Source organism: Emydura macquarii, unplaced genomic scaffold, assembly GCF_026122565.2.
Source record: "Emydura macquarii macquarii isolate MOO-44397 ecotype Brisbane River unplaced genomic scaffold, CSIRO-AGI_Emac_v2 contig_1790, whole genome shotgun sequence".
Lineage (NCBI taxonomy): Eukaryota > Metazoa > Chordata > Testudines > Chelidae > Emydura > Emydura macquarii.
In genome coordinates this window covers 4,204,892-4,223,146 of record NW_027131927.1, presented here as the reverse complement: position 1 = coordinate 4,223,146, position 18,255 = coordinate 4,204,892, and the positions used below count along the sequence as shown (strand labels likewise).

Below are 18,255 nucleotides of genomic sequence, written 5' to 3'. Positions count from 1 at the left end.
CCACCAATTTCACATGGAGGTGGCATTATGCAGGCCCTGGAGGAAAGCGGTTGCATGATGTTGCTCTGAGTTGTTGAGCAGCTGACCTCCCCAGAGCCAGCTGCATCTGGGCCCTGGGTGAACGATTGCCGGTAGGAGCAGCTGCCACCCCAGAGGTGGCTGCAGTCTAGTGCTGGGGGAGTGATCGTCATCCACGCAGCCTGTGAAGCATTTTTCGAGCCTGTGATTGTAATGTACTTTATTACGGACAAAGTCACTCTGGATCAGTGGCCAGGGACATGGCATTGTTCTGGGTGTCCACCTGACTCCTTTGCCCGCCACAGCTAAGCCCTGCTGACATTTCACCCCCTCTGGGCAGGAGAGCATGTGGGCCACCAGCCAGCTGAGTATCACACTCGACTTATTTCAGACTGAAACTGAGCCAGCGCTTTAAATCAAGGAGGCCGGAGCATCAGCTGCTGTGAGTCGGCAGTGGAGCGACGCTGATTTACACTAGCCGTGGATCTGGCCCCATTGGCTGCACCGGAGTGACGCCCATTCACGCCGGGAGGCCTGGCCCCAGATTGGGCTACAAAAATAAGAGGGTTGTTATAGGAACGACATTTTAAAAAAAAGATGAGCTGGATTCAAGTTTCCAAGGGGAAGCGCATCCTTCGTGAGGGCTGATTGAAAGAGGGCTGCAGCAGGGACCAAATGAGAAATGAATTTCATTAAAGTGAAGGAGGAATTTTTCAAAGCCAAGGTTTCCTGGGCTGGGGTTTGCTAATGTTTCCTGCCAGGCGTCAAACAGGAAGAGTCGTAAGAGGCTCATGTATTTTTTCATCGGTGGGGTGAGTTTCTCTGGAGCCGGGGAGCGCCTTCTCCCCGAGCGGCTGTACAATCGGATGCTACTTGGTACGCAGCACACTCCAGCCACAGCTTGCAGAGCGCTTCGCTTAATTAATTAATTGCGGCTCAGCCCACTTCAGCCAAGAGGGCACCATTGTTAGCCCCTTTTTTCCAGCTGGGAAAACTGAGGCACAAATCCTGGCTCCCCTGCTCTACCCACTAGACACCACTCCAGCCTGTTCTGAACATCCTCCAGTGAGGGGGATTTTGCGGGGTCCCATATGCTGCAGCTGCTGCCTCTCTCAGCCCAGCTAGTGGCATGTGCAGCCGCCAACACTGAAGCCGGTTGCACTGTTCATCTCTTAGCTGAGTGGGGGTGAGGATCACTGGTCACTGGGGGGATTCCCTAGCAGTCAGGTGGGGGCTCCACCGCTCGGAACAGTTACACAGGAGGCAGTGTGAAGGGGGGACCGGAACTCATTGCTCGCCTGCTGGGTGATCTTGGGCCAGTCCCAGCCCTGTGCCTCAGCTTCTCCATCTGTATAATGGGGAGAAGGCTGCCGACCCTCGACTGTAAAGTGCTTTGAGGTCGATGGCTGAGCAGGGCTGTAGAAAAGCAAGGGGTGATTGTTAGAGCATCTGCTTTGTTTTCACTCTTGAGTTTTTCCAACTTCCAGCTGCTGGATCTTGTTCTACCTCTGCTCTTGGATGTCTTCTCCCCAAGAAGGCACTTCAGGGTCCATGATCAGCTCCATGCCTGCTTGCTGCCTCGGTTTCCCCATCCACATGCTTCCTCTCTCCTTAGCATAGCTGAGCACTTCATGTTCGCTCATGGATTTCATCCATCTCCCAGGAAATATTATCCCTGCCTTGCAGAGGGGGAAGCTCCGATACAGGGCGGATGAAGTGACTTACCTGCCGTCGCTCAGGGAGGCTGTGGCAGAAGCGGTAATTGAATCGAGATCGTGTGAGGTCCATTTTGCTGCCTTTTCCCCTCCACCATCCTTCCTTCCTCTGGAAAACACAGATTATGGCTTCCCCACCTCCAAGCGTTATGCTACATACTTTGTTGGTGCGCAGATGTCCCCTTTGGCTTTGTCTACACTTGGACTAAGCCCACGATCTGACTCAGGTTTGGGCCCAAGTCCCGCTTCTGTCCACATGCAAATCAGTCTGACTGGTCAGCAAGCACTCAGCACCCAGCTCCTAAAACCCTTCTAGGGGGGTGGGTCAGAGCTGCAGACCTGATGTAGTGTGCAGTGTAGACTGGTGGTTCTCAACCAGGGGTACATGTACCCCTGGGGATAGGCAGAGGTCTTCCATGGGGGTACATCAACTCATCCAGATATTTGCCTAGTCTTCCAACAGGCTACATAAAAAGCACTGGTGAAGTCAGTGCAAACTAAAATTTCATACAGACACTGACTTGTTATCCTGCTCTACATACTGGACACTGAATGTAAGTCCAATCTTTATGTTTCAGCTGATTTATTTTATAATTATTTGGTAAAACTGAGCGGGTCAGCAATTTGCCAGTAAGAGCATGCTGTGACATGTCTATTTTCATGTCTGGTTTTGTAAGAATGTTGTTTTTAAGTGAGGTGAAACTTGGGGTACACGAGACAAATCAGACTCCAGAAACGGGTACAGTAGTCTGGAAAAGCCAAGAGCCTCTGGTGTCGACATAGACAAGTTCTGATCTCATATGCACGCATGTATTTCCATTACCTTCCACAGAGTCACTCCTGCTTTACGCCAGTGTCAGGTCAGCCTGTGGCCCATCCAGATTTTTTAGCCACCTCGGTAACCCAGGCTAAACCCAGCGACCTGTTTGTGCTATGGGCCAGCTGGGTTATCTGCTGTCCAGGGTCGTTGAGTCACTGGAGTGGCTTGGAATAAATCCAGTGTGAAGCGGTGACGGGAGGGGAAGAGCTGTGACTGGGGGAAGGGGGGAATTTTCCACACCCCCCCCCCCTGCAAGCTGACATCACTTCCTTTGCAGCCTGCCTCCTATTTAAAATCCCTCTGACTTTCCTCAGATGCAGAGACAGCACAGCTGACACACACGCGTGGAGGCTTCACCCGTGGGGATTGAAGCACGTTCGCTGGCCGTGCCTCCAGAGCCCTTCCACAGCGGCCTGCCTGGACCCGTCCCACCCACGGCTGCAGCTCGAAGGCAGAATTTTGGCAGCTCTTCAGGAATCGCCACCCGGGCAGCATGCTGGCTGTCAGCCTCTCCATCTTGCTCCTCTCCTGCTGGCAGGGTAAGAGCCGAGCAAACTGAGGGCCCGATTGGGAAAGAGGCAGGGTTTCAAAAGTGCCTAGGTGAGTTAGGCACCTGGTCTGCTGAGGTGCTTTTGAAAATTCCCCTCAGTGCTGCACTGCATCTTTAGGTGCCTAAATACCTTTGTCAATCTGTCCCAGGGGCCTTTCCCATGCCTGATGTCTTTGATCGTTATCAGTTTCTGCTGTGCTGTCTGGCTTGGGTCACTCCTGCTTTCCCGTTCCCCTGCCTACTGGACTGGGACAGTCTGTGGCACATGTCTCTTTAAAATGGGGCTGGGGAGGAGGGCGTGGGAAGGTAGTGTTTGTTTCCCCCAAGGAAAATGCAGCCCCCTTGACAGATCTGCCAGAACTCCGTGTTCCGTGCCATCTGGGAACATGCTGCCTGGTGTTATTCTCTGGCTGAGGATATTCTGCATGGGGTGGGACAAAGTCATATTTTACGCTGGATGGCACAAAATAAAAAGCTGGTTTGACATCAGCCAGTGTGTGCCAGCCCCCGACCCTCCACCCTGCTCGCCCAGTGTGTACCCTGTGCAAAGGGGTTTGAAAGATTTCAGCACCTTAGACAGCACCCCACCTCTGTCATATGGCCGAGGACTCTCTTAAACACTCAAAATGCCCTGGGAAAGCGCTGCAGAATCAGCTCATTAGTCCTGGGATCCTCCCTGGGGGAGAATTTGAAATGTGTCTACTTTCAGAAAGGTTCAAAGGCAAATCCAGATTGGCCCTGGAAGAGCCTTAGGGGACCGGCTGTGGGCAAGAAAGGGCTGCTTTCAAACTAGACCTGATGCTGTTAATCAAAAGGCCTGTCCAATAATGGGGTGTATAAGAGGGAGAGCAAGAGTGTGTGTGTTTATGTATGCAGATCTCTGTGTGTAGGTGTGCACACGCAAATCTGTGTACACAGGAGTGTGTGCATAGCGAGTGTGTGGGTGCATATACACTTGGGTGCATAGTTCTGCGTGCATGGGACCCGTGTGCATAAAGATCTGTGGGTAGCTCTGCGTTTGTGTGTGTGTGTGCGTGTGCGCGCGCACGAATAGTCGGCTAGATGTCTCAGTGTATCTAGATCTGCGTGCATGGGGAAGGAGGCCATGGGGAACTTCCAGGCATGGGTGCGTTTGACAGAGCAGATCTCAGTCCACGTCTGTTTCTGTGGTGCAAAGTCTCTGCTGCACAGCTTTAACTTGATAATCCCTCAGTCTTTCCCAGCAGTTGCTGAGCCAGGTGACAATCATTAAAAAGGAAAAGGCTTGATTCTGCTCTCCTGCCTCCATCACCCCCGTGGCTGCTGCTTTACCCCAGAATTGGGCCCAAGATTTCAGGATCAAAGCCCCAGTTTCAGCGCTAGGTTTTCAAGGATTCCTCCATCTGAATCCCAGCCACTTGCATTCTCTGGCCTGTTGTGCGTCATCCAACATTACATAATGGCATTATATAAGGCTCTTGGCCTCTCTCACTGCAGCTTCTAAGAGGCCGATCAGTGGCTCCACTTGAGCACTTGATCATTTGTCCTGGGTGTGCGCTGGGGGGAACATCCCTGGGAGTGGAGGTTAGACAGAGTAGCCCCCGGGAAGGAGTACACCCTGGGGGAAATTGTACATAAGGAAGCTGTTAGATAGGAGGCGATTGGTCAGACTTATTTGTATTATTATTATACTTTGCTCTCTGGCTGCTTTTCAGTAGCAGGTCAGGGATCCCAAACAGTTGCTGTGCCCAAGCCCGGAGGTGGCTGTATCTCAGCACTGGGTGAGGGATCTCTGTAGAAACAGCTGTTGTGCTCCAGCCCAGAGGTGGCTGCATTGTAGTAATGGAAGAGTGATCCCTGTAGAACCAGCTGCTGCATTCAACACCAGAGGCAGCTGCATCTCAGTAGTGGGCAAAATTATCCATGTATGAACAGCTGCCCTGCCACACCTCAGAAGTGGTCCCATTTCAGGGGCGAGTGAGTAATTCATGGAGGAACAGTTGCTGCACCCCACACCAGGGCAGCACCAGGTGGAGCGATAGGAACATTCGTTCCTGATCTGGGCGAGCTCTTTCATCAGATTTCAGGGAGGGAACAATTTGCCACATTAAAGCTGAACTCTCCCTACACACACACCCTGAAAATGAGGGTTTCAGACACACAAGCTGGCAGGAACATGACTCAAGTAGAACTAGAGGGCAGGGACAGAAGGAGCTGTGCTTTGCATTTGCCTGGCTCGCCCAGGAAGATCCCAAACCCTGCGGGGTCACGCTGTCCTACGGCAGGAACACGCTACCCAGCTGGTGTATGGTTATCAAAACAGTTTCAGCCAAAGCTAGCTGAAGTCTGTTCTGGTGGTTGGGGCACTGGCCTGAGAGTCAGGACAACTGGGTCCTGGTCCTGGTCCTGTTCTTTGATGTTCGGCCAGTCACCGTGCTTCAATTTCCCTGGTCCATGCCTCAGTTTCCCCTTTGTCTATTTAGATTGCCAGCTCTTCAGGGCAGGGACTGTCTCTCACTCCATATCTGTGCCATGATGGGGGCCCCTGCTCCCAGTCAGCGTCTGTGCAGCACCTGGCATGACGGGGGGCCTGATCCTGATTCTAGGCACTATTGCAACACCCCTAATCCTCAGGCAAAGATTCCCACTGACTCCCTGGTGCTTTGGCCCCAGCCCCAAAGGGCTGGACAGCTGGGGAGCTGAGGAGCACCATGTGCTTTCGCTGGGAGGAGGCCACACAGCCGCCTCAGCCAGGTGCCAGCTGGCAGGCGCCACCCCCCGCCCCATTCTGGGCAAGGATTAGTCGCCCCCTGTGCACTGATCTGGTGGGCTGCCAGCTGACGCTGCGGACAGGAGATGGAGCACCTCAGCTGTGAGCTGGGTCAGCACCTGGGGGGGGGGAGTTCTGTGGGGCACAGCCATTGCAGGGGGCCCTATAGATAGAGGAGGGGGTGCCCCCCAAGCTCTCAGCGTAAGGGCATGAGGGCAGCTAGAGTAGGAGCGCGGAGGCTGGTGGACACCCAGACATTCAACAGCTCCTTTCAGCCAGGGAGCTCCCCCAGCTGGGGCATCAGTATCACCCTCCTCCCCCTGGGGGAAATGACTTAGACCCGGTCAAACAGCAAGTCAAGGACAGTGCTGAAAAATAGAACCCAGGAGTCCTGGCTCCCAGCCTCTCCCCTGCTCTCACCACTAGCCCCCACTCCCTTCCCAGAGCCAGGGATAGAACCCAGGCATCCTGGCTCCCAGCCCCCGCCCCATTGTAACCACTAGACCCCACTCCCCTCCCTGAACTGGGAATCAAATCCTGTGCAGCCTGTGGGCCAGGTGCCAAGCTGATTTGCCTCTGTCTAACTTGGATTGGAGCAAAGATCCTTCCCTCCCACTGTGCCAGGGAACGCAGCCACCAGCTGCCCTGAAACCTCCATGCCGGGGTCAGCCCTCAAACCCTGCCTGGCCCTTTTCAGCACCTGGCGCTGGGTCCCTGCCAGGGAGGCTGTGGGGAGAGAAGGTGCTGAGAGCCATTGAACCAAACTGTAAACCCTGGATATGATGGCTGGGCAGCTTCCCCAGTTCTGAGCGAGCAGCCTGCCCTCTGGGGACAGTTGATGGATCCACCCCTGCTAAGTGCTGCTAGCAATAGGTGAACACCCGCTGCTGGGGCGTGTGCACCCCCCAGCCCCCTGCTCTGCCCCCGCGTGGCCTTCATTCTCTCTGCAGAGCGATCAAGCACTGCCATCCCAATCCAAAGCCGGTGGGGGCCCATGGGGGGGGATCTTTCCACTGGTTTTGGATCAGGCCCGGAGGTGCCCAGATTCGCAAGCTGCATGCCACGCGTTCTGGGGCGTTGGCAGCTCCCGATTGTTTGTGGAAGGCCACACCACTAGCCTGGCACGCCGGACCCTGTACACAACCTGGCAGCTTCGCCTCCCCCTCCGAGGGCTTGAGACTCCACCGGCATGAGCTGTCTTTGGACACAAGTGGGTGCGATCGCTATTCCAGAGCGCTGACTTGCCTTCACTAGACAATGAAGTGCCTGTGTGTCATGCAGCCCCCTCAAGTGACTGGTTCACATATGAGGATAACAGCCTACCGCTGCTAACAGCTCATGGGGTTAATTCTTTAGCTCAAGAGATAGAGACCTGTGCTTTTAACAAGCAAGGCAGAGGGCTTGATTCCTGTGGATGAGCCATCATTGAGAGGGCTGTACACTGTCACTCTGTTTTCTTTCTTTCCCTCCCAACCCCTAGATGAGTGGTTCCCAACCTGTGGCCCGCAGGGCCAAAAGTGGCTCGCAGGGGCTTTCAAAGTGGCCCGTGGCTCCCCTCCTGCTGGCTGCAGAATGGAGCCACTGCCTAAGGACCCAGGCGGAGCGCGTTTCCGCAGGGCTACAAGACCGGTGCAGGCTCCTTTCTGCAGCCAAGAGGATGGGAGATCAGCGCTCCCCTCCCCCTGACTGTAGCAGGGAGCAAAGCAAAGCGCTCTGCCTGGGTCCATAGGTGCTGGGGTCCCTGCTGGAGCCAGAGGGAGGGGAGCACTGATCTCCAGCCCCCTGGCTGCAGAAGGGAGCCGCTGCCTAGGGACCAGGTGCAGCGCATGGGGCTACAGGACAGGTGCGGTTTCGCTGCTGCAGTCAGGGATCAGCGAGGCGGCGAGATCAGCGAGGGGCCAGCCTCCGTACTGAACTCCTACCGTCTGGCTGCAGTGGGGAGGGGCCTGCTGGTGGACACTGGTGGCCCTTCAGGGTTGTAAAAATGATATCTGTGGCCCTCGAGCCAAAAAAGGTTGGGAACCACTGCCCTATATTCTCCTCCAAAAGCAACACCCCGTGTCTGCCTGCAAACCTGCCAGCCTTCAGTCACTCAGATGACTTTGCTCTTCACTAAAAAAAACCCAAAAGCCCATCTGGAAATGGGGTTAATGATCCTTTCTTTGACTTGTCTCTTTAGATTGCAAGCTCTTGGGGGCAGGGACTGTCACTTACTATGTGTCTGTGCAGCACCTAGCACATTGTGGCCCCTGATCTCCACTGGGGCCTCTAGGAGCTACAGCAATACCCTTAATGATGAAAACACCATTGAAGCGGTAGAGAAGTCGTGTTCTAGCGATTGCATTGCTGACCAGGGAAAGCATGTAATAATATATTGCCTCGTCTCTTTTATTTTGTAGCCCGTTCTCTACCTTTGTCCACCCAGCTCTCGGCAGACGATGAAAAGGTAAAAAAACAGGAAGCCAGAAAAAGAGACCAGACCAAACCAAAACATCCCACTGAAATGAGCGAGAAACCTCAAGGGGTTCAATTGGGGGTCTTGCTTCTGGAGCAGCGCCGCATGGTCCAGTGGAAAGAGCCAGTACTCAGGACACCTGGGTTTTTTTCCCAGATCTGCCACAGTCCTGCAGGGCCTCTCTGTGCTTTTGTTGCTCTTGTCTATCTACGGTGTTGCCAATCTCAAACATCCAAAAATCATGAGATTTGTCTTAAAAATTACAAAGGTTTTTTTTTAAACAAAACTTTTAGCTCCTTTGATTCACCTTCCGCTGTTTGAACCTTGTAAGATTCACATATTTCAAAGCTTTGCCCTACAACCATGCGGGTTTTTTTATTTACTGAAAATTGGCCAATGAGGAAAGGTTAAAAAAACGGCATATTTAGTCTTGAGACACGAAGCCTGAGAGGGGCCTCAGAACAGTTTTCCATTATGTCAAGGGCTGTTATAAAGAAGACAAGGATCAATTTTTCTCCATGTCTGTGGGAGATAGGACAAGAAGCAATGGGCTTAATCTGCAGCAGGGAAATTTAGGTTCGATATTAGGAAAAACTTTTAACTCTAAGGGGAGGTAAGTCCTAGCCCAGGCTTCCCAGGGAGGTTGTGGAATCCCCATCATTGGAGGTTTTTAAGAACAGGTTGGACAAAACCCTGTCAGGGCTGGTCTAGGTTTGCTTGGTCCTGCTTCAGCGCAGGATGCTGGACGTGTTGACCTCTCACGGTCCCTTCCAACCCGACATTTCTATGGTTCTATGAGATTCTCAGGAAGTCACATAATTCCAGGATCTGGGGCTATCGAGAAATCAGCAAATATCTTGAGAATCCCACTAAGTTTCTGAGAGTTGGCAATGCTGCGTAATTTTGCCTGAATGCTCTTAGAGGGAGGTGCTATCTTTCACCAGGTGATTGTGCAGCACCTGGCATGACGGGGACCTGATTTCGGCTGGGATCTATAGGTGCCACCGTAACACAAATAATCAATAACATAATAATTCTCCCCCAACGTCTTACTCGTTCTTCTCCCCTGCACCACTGGGTGTCCCCAGCTGTGCATGGGCGTATATAAGCATGTGGGAGGCAGTGTGACCTAGTGGATGGTGCACTGGAACAGGACTCAGAAGATTTGGGTTCTCTTCCTGGCACAACTTGCTGGGGAAGTCATGTCCCAGCTCTGTGCCTCAGTTTTCCCTCTGCAAAATGGTGATAATGATGCTGACCTTCTTTGGAAAGTGTTTTGAGATCTGCCAATGAAAAGCTCTAGGGATTATTATTGATTGATGATGATGATTGATTGATTGTGTCAGCTCCTTCTTTTTCGATGCAGTATCATGGAATCCCCATCCTTAGAGGTGTTTAAGGTCTGACTTGACAAAACCCTGGCTGGGATGATTTAGTCGGGGTGGGTCCTGCTTTGAGCAGGGGGTTGGACTAGATACCTCCTGATCCCTTCCAACCCTAATCCTCTATGATTTTATAATAAGATGCCACACTCGTAGATCAGGCCCAGCCAATGTTGCAAGGAGTCGGTCTGCTGGGAAAATATAGAACTAAACAGTTTCCAGTCAGAAAACAGGGTTTCCTCTCAATCGAAATTCTCCACGGGAAAAGATCAATTTTGGTGGAGTTTTTCCAGCCAGAAAATCGGACCATGGCAGGTTGACGCCCACCGGAGTCTCCACAGTGCCTCATGGGAGTTGTATGCTTTCATCCCCCTGCCCTGTTCTCCCCATTAGCTCCACTCCCCAGCCAGACTAATCTCCCATGATGCACCCTGGTCTGTTCCTAAAAGGTTTTGGGGTTTTTTGCCTTTTCAGGAGAACAAAAACCAGCATTTCCCCTGTCACGGATTCCTAGGGTCTGTGCGCTGCTCCAGCCCTTAAAAGCTCTCCTGAGAGCACCCCTCTGATAGTGCTAGCCCCTGGGGCCTCACTTTTCCAGAAAGATAGGCCCCATGGTCTCAGCACCTCCTCGCCTGCACCTTGAGAGCAGTCTGTTGAGACCCAGTGCAACTGACTTACCTTTCTAAGGTGATCGGGAATCTATGCAAAATCCATCCAGCACGGCTTTCTGTTGTTTCCAGCTGTCATGCTTCCCTGCAGAGTGGTGATGGAAATTGCCTCCTTTTGGCTGTGTCAATGTCCCGGCCATCAGAGCCACCTTCTCAACTCACCTGTGTTGATTCGGGCCAGTTCTTGATTAGCTGATTCCAGCTCAGACAAAATCGGGGACAGTTCTGCCGGCCTCTCATTCCCTGAGGTGCTCAATGTACGGCTGTACAAAACCAGAAGGGAAACTGAGGCACGCCTCTGGCTCGTAAAAATATCACCCACATTCGTCACTGCTGTGCTGCTCCCGTTTTCTGATCACACTGGCCCTGAGTGGTCGGAAGTGTGAGGGAACTGACAGAAGATGGGAGAGGAGGTGAAACCTTGGGGGATCTTTGGGGTATCATCACTGTAAACCCAAATTCACTCTGACCACCCCTTTGGCCAGGTCACCAAGTGCATCACAGACGTTCTGGCTGACACCCTGTCCAACCCCAGCCCGGTTCCGGTCGCCAGCGAATGCCTGAAGATCCTGAAAGAAGGTAAGTGCCTGTGGTCGTCGGGTCCTATGGAAAGCAGAGCTGGACTGAGATCCAAACACCCCCGTAGCTCAGCGAGGACTCAGTCCTGTCTGGGATGGAACAGGCGCAGGGTGCAGCTTCTCATTGTTCTCAGACTGCTCAGGGCTGCCTTGGGGGCAGCCAGGGGCCTTGGTGGGGTGGGAAATGGCCCTGAGACTCTCCCCTTTGCAAGTGATGTGGTTGGAGTAAGGGGACAGGTCAGGGTATGACGGCCAAAGCATGCTATGGCTATGCCCCCCAGGGCCCATAGTGGATGAAGCATGAGTTAGAGCAGCCCTGGGGCTGCTCTGGCGCTGCGGACCTTACAGGGCCCAGGACATGAGGATTGCAAAGGGGTTACAGCCATCTCCCCCCATTTCCACCTGAAACATTGGGAATGTGACTGTCAGCAGGGCCTGTCTTTTCCTTCTATGTGTGTACAGCACCGAGCGCAGCGGGGGCCCTGCTCGGGGCACTTTGGCTGCTACCTTAATTCACGTAGTTAATCTGCCCCCAGAATTTCCTTTCACTCTGGAAAGCTTTTCCCTCTGCACACGCGTGTTAAAGGCAGCTCAGAGACACGAGTGCAGCTGGCATCTGCTATTTCCTTGCCCATGTCCTGGGCTGGGCATTTGCCTGTGGGCACCGTGGCATGAGTTAAACGTGGATACCCATTTAGCGCAAGCTCACGATTGGGGTTCGCCCTTTTCTCCCCCATTGTCTTTTCCAGATGAGAGGGTCCTGGCCATGCTGCACCACCATTACCTGCTGAAAGAGCTGAAGGAGCTGGTACATGAAGGTATCTGCCCTGACTCCCGTCCCACCCCCCCTGCATGAATTTCAGGGACTGCGCTGGGGTCAGGATGCCTAGGTCTTATTCCTGGGTCTGTCGCCAACCTGGGGCTGGATTGCAGCTGGCAGCCCCTAGAGGGGAAAGACCCCATGTCCCATTCCCACCCCCACCCACCCTCCCCGAGTCAGCCAGTCCCCCCACCCTTGGATCCAGGTGGGAGCTGGCGCTCCCTAGAGAGGAAAGACCCCATGTCCCATTCCCCCCCCCCAACCTGGGGCTGGATCAGAGCCAGCGCCCCCTAGAAGGGATGCCAGTTTCATCCAGCCTTAGTGTGTCTGGTGGGGCCTGGTTGGTGTAATCAGGGAATGGGATACGGGGCGATATCCCACTTGCCGCTCATTGGCACCCGAGCTGGCATTCAGAACAGAGAAGCCATGGGAGAGAAATCTGGGGAAGGGGCAGAGCCGGGGACCCCTGAGGATAGGGGGCCAGGATGCATGTGTGAACAGAGTCCCGCAGCTTCCAAACCTCTGTCCGCCCATCCCCAAAGGGGTCGGCACTGCCACGTGGGGGGCACAGCTCCCCGCCTGGCTGTCACGGTTTTCCTCCCCGCCCCTAGAGAACGCCCACCACCACCCAAGCCATGGCCCATGGCCGGTGCTGGAGGAGAGCCCCAAGGGGGAGGAGCTGAAGAAGTGGGACAAGCACCTCCCGCAGAGCGAGGCCACCTCCGAGAGGGTGGAAGAGAAGGAGAAGGAGGGCGAAGCCCAGAAGGAGGAGTACGAGAAGATGGAGAAGATCATGGAGAAGGTGAAAGAGGAGAAGGTCTCGCACGGCGAGGACAGCACCAAAGTGGAGGAGGCTAAGGAGATCCTGGAGGGCGAAGAGGAGGAGGAGAAAAGGAAGAGGGAGCATGAGGAGGCAAAGCGGGCATCGCCCAAGCTGAGGGAGAGCAGGGGACCTGGAGCCAGCAAGAAAACGGGGCTGCCGGCCAAGAGGCACTTCAGCGAAGAGGACAGTTCAGAGGAGGAGGAGGAGGAGCAGTCGTACCGCCACGGAGGCCAGCCCCATGGGGGACTGGAGGACTGGGAGGAGGAGGAGGAAGAGGAGGAGGAAGAGAAGAGATCAGGCCCGGCCAAGCGGATGGACGAGAAGGCCAGCGATGAGGAGACGGCCCAGTTCGAGGCGGAGGAGAAGGGCGTGAAAATCTCTGACTCGCACACCCACCTCCACGGGGACAGGAGGCTGTGGAAGGAGGGCGAGGAAAGGGACAGCCACCGCCATGGGCCGCCTGGCCTCGAGCTGAAAAAGAGGCACCACGAGGATGAGGGGCACCTGAAGGGCAAGCACCATGGCCACCAGGAAGAGGAGGAAGAAGAGGAGGAGGAGGAAGAAGAGGAGAAGGAGGAGGAGGAAGAAGAAAAAGAGAGAGAGGCCAAGAAGGACAAGGTCAGTCCTAGCTCTTTTCCATGGGCTACATGGCCACTAGTGATCCTGGGGGGTAACCTCCAGCCTTGGAGGGGAGCCTGCCAGCTCTCAGGGCCGGGCAGCACCCGATTGTGGGTGGGACTGGGAGACCTCCAAGCCACCAGCTGCTGCAGGAAGTGCCGGTGACGATGCCCTCAGGTCCCCAGGAAGGGCTGCATGAGGGCGGCTATATGCTCCCGCTTGCCCTGAAAGCCATGAGGTGTTGGGGCACCCAAATGGCCTTTGTGCCCATGGAAAACAATCTCCCCTGCGTACCCATGACTCCCAAACCCCGGCCTTGGAGGGCCCCAGGGGTCCAGCCCTCCGTAGGCACAAAGGGGCTGGCTGGGATTTTTTTGACAAAACAGTTTTTCGGTGGAACGTCCCAGTTGCCACCCCACTTTTGCCAGGGGCCCAGCAAGGAATTCCTGGTCAGAAGCAGGCAGCTCCCCTGCCCCAGCCTAGCCAGTGCTCGGGTGGCTAAGGCTGTCAGCTGGCACGGGAGAGATCCAGATTTGAGTCCCTGCTCCAGATCAAGTAGAGTCAGGGCTCGGCGCTGGGCGCCCTGCTGGGTGCTCTGACCCGGGGCTGTGGGCTTTTCTGGGGTGAGGCATTTTTTTGGCAAGCACCTCGAAAGCTCTTGGTTTTGTCCTCATGCTGAATGGGCTTGATGTTTGGGCAAGCGTCCCACCAGGCTCAGGAGCCCCATCCACAGCCGCGGGGTCAGCTGGGTGGAGAGGTGCAGCCCACGGCATTGCTAGCCCATGTGGTCGGCTGGGCCTCCTCGCTCCGTCCCCTGATCGGCCCAAACGCCCCGGCACTGGGCTGTGAAATAGGTGCTGCAGGAATGCCAGAGCGCACCGGGGCAGCCACAGGTGCAAATCCCCGGCACGGGGGGTGGCAGAGACAAATGAAGGCCTATTTAAGGTGGCTGATGTCACCCCGGCCAGTGCCTGTGGGGTGGCAGAGACCTTGTGCCCTGGAGGGGTGGCCCTGAGTACCCCCCATTCTCACCGCTTCTCGTGTTTTCTCTCCATCCAGGAACGGGAGCTGGAGAAGCTGGAAGAGATCGAGCGCGTGCTGAAGAAGATGGCAGAGAAGCTGCGGGAGCTGCGGAGAGGGTGACCTTCCCAGCCCCCTTAGGGGAGTGAGGAGCAGTGGGAGGGGGACAAAGGGGTGGCTGTCCCTTTAAGAGTCACTCCCCCACCCTACAGGCCCTCCCCCCACGTGTGCTTTCTCTGTATATATCCCTCCTCTCCTCTCCCACTCGGCTGCAGACTGTTATCAAAGCCTCAGAGCTCCTGCTTTTCTACGCCCCATCTGCCCGTCCAGCACCGGCAGGGACCCAGCGCAACCACGTCCCCCGGCTACCTGAGGCCAAGGAAAATATCCAACCCGCCAACCTGCCCCCCAGGCGCCTGCAGGAAACATCCCTCCAGAACCATGGGACATGTCTCAGCAACTGGGCCGTTCTGACAGTATAAAGTGGGTGGGAATGTCCCTCTGAGCATTACCCCACACTGCGCTGTGCCTGTTCTCTGTCCCCCAGAGCCCATAGGGGGCGGATCGGGGGTGTGGCCGGGGCACACTGCGCTGTGCCTGTTCTCGGCCCCCCAGGGCCCATAGAGGGGATCAGGGATGTGGCCTGTTCTCTGCCCCCAGGGCCCATAGGCGGCGGATCGGGGGTGTGGCTGGGGCACACTGCGCTGTGCCTGTTCTCTGCCCCCCAGGGCCCATCGGGGGAGGAGCTCATTTCACTGGTGGCCTCTTGTTTAATGGCATCATCCAGCAGCCCCCCCTTCCCTTTAAACCTTAAAGCAGCCCCCCTGGGGCACCAAGCAGGGGATAGAGCGAGGGGCCCTCCACTGCCAGGTCGCCTCTGGCCCTGGGACCCTGCCTGGCTTCCCGTGTAGTGGGAAGACAGGACTCGGTTCACCTGCTGCCTCGGGTGACCTGGAGCTCAGGAGGGACCCTCGCCTCTCGATCTCGGCTTCCCTGATCCCCGCCGCTTTGGGCTGAGGGATCAGCTTCGCCCATCTCCCAAACTTCACCTTCACTGGACACCGGACACTCTCCGTCCGACAGGACCATCGTCCCCGCCGGAGGCCTGGGGAACACAAGGGGGAGGCAGCCGCGGTCACCCCAGGAAAGCTGAGGGGCAGCAGCTGGAGGAGGCAGCAGCTGACATTTACGGGGCTGAGATGTTCTGAGATGCTCCCCGTGCAGCTGGAGGCCACGGGACCTTTGCCTGGCTCATGAAGTCAAGAGCCAGGTTCTGTGCATCCGGTCCCCCTGCTCTTCCTGCTCCCTTCAGCCCGGTGCAGCGCCGGATCCCTCCCACCCCCGCTTGCATCTCGGTGTCGCCAGCCAAGCTCCCGCTGGTAGGATCTCCAGGGTGAGGCCTGAGGCAGGTAGAGCCTGGCTGGGATCAGGGTGGCGTTGGCCCTTAGAAAAAACATCTGGAAATCAGCGCCAGAGAGAGCTCAGCCTGGGGCCGCCGGCTGACCTGGATTTGTTACAGGCCACCTGCGGATTGCAGCAGCTCGGTCAGGGGAGCTGCTATGCACCCCCCAGCTTTGCTGTGGAGAGTGCGTTAGTCAAGCCATGTCCCCCACCTCCCTGCCAGAGGCTGCTGTGTTTCCACTGCAGAACGGGGCGCACGGTGTGACCCCGGGGCTAGGGGCAGGAAGCCAGCCTCTCCTCGCTGGCGATGTGATGGGGGACGGGCCCGCAGCAGCTCCCCGGGGTCATCAGTCCTGGATCTCTTCCCCAGCAGGGAGCTGGCTGGAAAGGCGAGCTCTCTTCCCAGCCAAGACGGATCAGCGCCCACAGTGTGAGCTGGCCCGGCCCAGCTGTTCCCGGACAGCTTGCCGTCAGATCCTGGAGATGTCCAGGGGCGTCAGCGAGGAGAGAGACCGCATACAACCCCAGGCGAGAAGCTTCTCTGTCCCAGGCAGAACAGAGCCCATGCACTTTAACAAGCCGGGAACCCACGTCCTGTAGCACCGTAAGTACAGGTCAGGGCCTTTGCTGCAGGAGCTATAGGCTCCTAGGAGGCTGCAGTAGTTACCCTCAGCCTCACTGGAGGGCGACAAAACACAGACACAGCCATTGTGTTAGATGCAGACGACACACACACAGCCATTGTGTTAGACACAGGGGTCTCTCTCTCACACACACACACACGCACATCCAGGAGTAACACAAAGCAGTGGTTACATTCCCTAGCTCCGTTCCTCAAGCGAGATCCCTCGGCCCTGGCCCCTCCAGCAGACCCGGTTCTCCCACTCCTGGTTTCTTGTGCTTTTTCCCATTGGGTTTTTTGCTGATTTCTCCCTGCTTCCCCCCATTCGAGCTGGAGGGCTCCCTTCCCCTGGCGGTAGGCATCGGTCTGAGGCGGAGAGCTTGTCTCTTGCTGCTGCTGCTACCGCGTCACTGCTCGGTGACCTGGTCTATCATGTGTTGGGATTTTTCCGGTTTGTTTTGGGGTTTTTTTTTAAATCACTGTCGTTGTGTTGCCTGCTCTGTGGAACAATAAAGCACAGTGAAAACCAGCCTCAAAAACCACCCACGCCTCTTCGTGTCATGTGTATTCTGTGCGGGGCTTTCAAAGGCACCTGCTTTGAGCACGCAGTGGGATGAGCAGCATGTAGCAGTGGGTGTTTCAAGGACTGACAGTGGAGGAATCAGAGTCCAGCTGGAGACATGGGTTCAAGACCTGCTCTGCCACAAATGCTCTGTGTGATCATATGCAAGACTGCCCTGTGCCTCAGTTTTCCCACCTGTACAAGGGGGATAATAATAACCTTCCCCTGCCTCAGTTGGGAGGATCAATCCTCTGATGATGGTGAGTTACTCAGATAGTGTGTGATGGGGTTACCTAAGAGCAATAGGTCCTGCGTCTGCCACAGACCTCTGACAAATCACGTCAGCTCTCAGGGCCCTGGTTTTTGCACCTGTGAAATGGAGATGGTGATCCTTCTTTTGTCTGTAAGGATTGGGAGCTCTTTGGAACATGGGCTTGTTTTTTACTGTGTCTGTGCTGCACCCGTCATGACGGGGTCCTGATTTCGGGTGGGGGCTGTGCAGCGCCTGGCGCAATGGGGCCCTGATCTTGGTTGGGACCTACAGACATTACCATGGTATAAATAATAATTAAAAGTACGCTAGGGGTCAGAGCCCTATGGAGCCGCTTAATTCGCCTGAGTGAGCAAGTGACATAGTGCAGCTTTTATGCTGGAATCTCTGACTTCACCACTTCCTGCCGTTGGCTGTGGAGTGGCAGGTCAATTAACAGCACATCAGGAAGGAGGTGGAGCCTAAATTTGGGTAATTTACATAATTTATGCACACAAATGAGAGAAATTTGCATGGCATTTGTATGATCTCTCCCTACCCACACTCCCCTCCCCTCCGTACCCCCTTCAACCCTAGCTGATTACATAGCTTGTCCTGTCCTGTCCCGAACCAGCCAGACAAAGATAGGCATTTACTACCCTCTCAAAATAATAACAATAATCTCAGTTTTTATTCTCATATATTACCCTAGCGAAATGTAGCCATCAAGCGTTGCAGGGGGAATGAGGAATTAAGGCCTTGAAACTCAAAGCACATGTATATTTCAGTGGGGGCGGAGACAAGGGACTTCAAATTTCTAGGGGGTCCTGCAGTATGTTCCAAATAGATCTGAGTGAATAACTGATTTTTTCAGTTCACCAGCAATGCCAAACAACGTTTTAAAAAATCATTTTGGGTAAAAAAAATCCAAATTTTTTCAAAACTTTTGGCAAATTAAAAAGTCGGAAAATGTAATTTCAGGTTGAAGGAAATGTTTTGATTTCGAACTTTTTTTAACATTTTTTTTTAATTTCCTCTCATTTTGTTTTCAAAACAAGCCTGAAAGGGAAAAATCATTCTGACTGAAAACCCGAGCTGTTTCTTGTTGAAAAGGTCAAAACGATGCATTTAAATTTTTTTCAGATTTTTTTAAAATTTCTTTTTTGGGTTTTTCCAACCAAAATAATTTGGCAAAATTGACACA

At 54.7% G+C, this 18,255-nt stretch overlaps 1 protein-coding gene across 1 annotated transcript; it reads left to right on the top strand.

Moving 5' to 3' along the window:
• Nucleotides 1–875: 875 nt before the first annotated feature.
• Nucleotides 876–16,781, top strand: CCER2 (coiled-coil glutamate rich protein 2). The gene is made up of 7 exons (XM_067556720.1): nt 876–1,776; nt 2,868–3,092; nt 8,252–8,298; nt 10,843–10,936; nt 11,685–11,753; nt 12,367–13,196; nt 14,256–16,781. Exons 2-7 carry the CDS (start codon nt 3,047–3,049, stop codon nt 14,337–14,339), a joined length of 1,170 nt encoding a protein of 389 aa, XP_067412821.1. The 5' UTR covers nt 876–1,776; nt 2,868–3,046; the 3' UTR covers nt 14,340–16,781.
• The last annotated feature ends 1,474 nt before the right edge of the window (nt 16,782–18,255 follow it).

Bases quoted from the DNA above. Each gene is read 5' to 3' on its own strand.
- CCER2 (XM_067556720.1), top strand. From the start codon at position 3,047: ATGCTGGCTGTCAGCCTCTCCATCTTGCTCCTCTCCTGCTGGCAGG. The intron at 3,093-8,251 runs GTAAGAGCCGAG...TTTATTTTGTAG, and splicing joins GCTCCTCTCCTGCTGGCAGG to CCCGTTCTCTACCTTTGTCC. The intron at 8,299-10,842 runs GTAAAAAAACAG...CCCTTTGGCCAG, and splicing joins TCTCGGCAGACGATGAAAAG to GTCACCAAGTGCATCACAGA.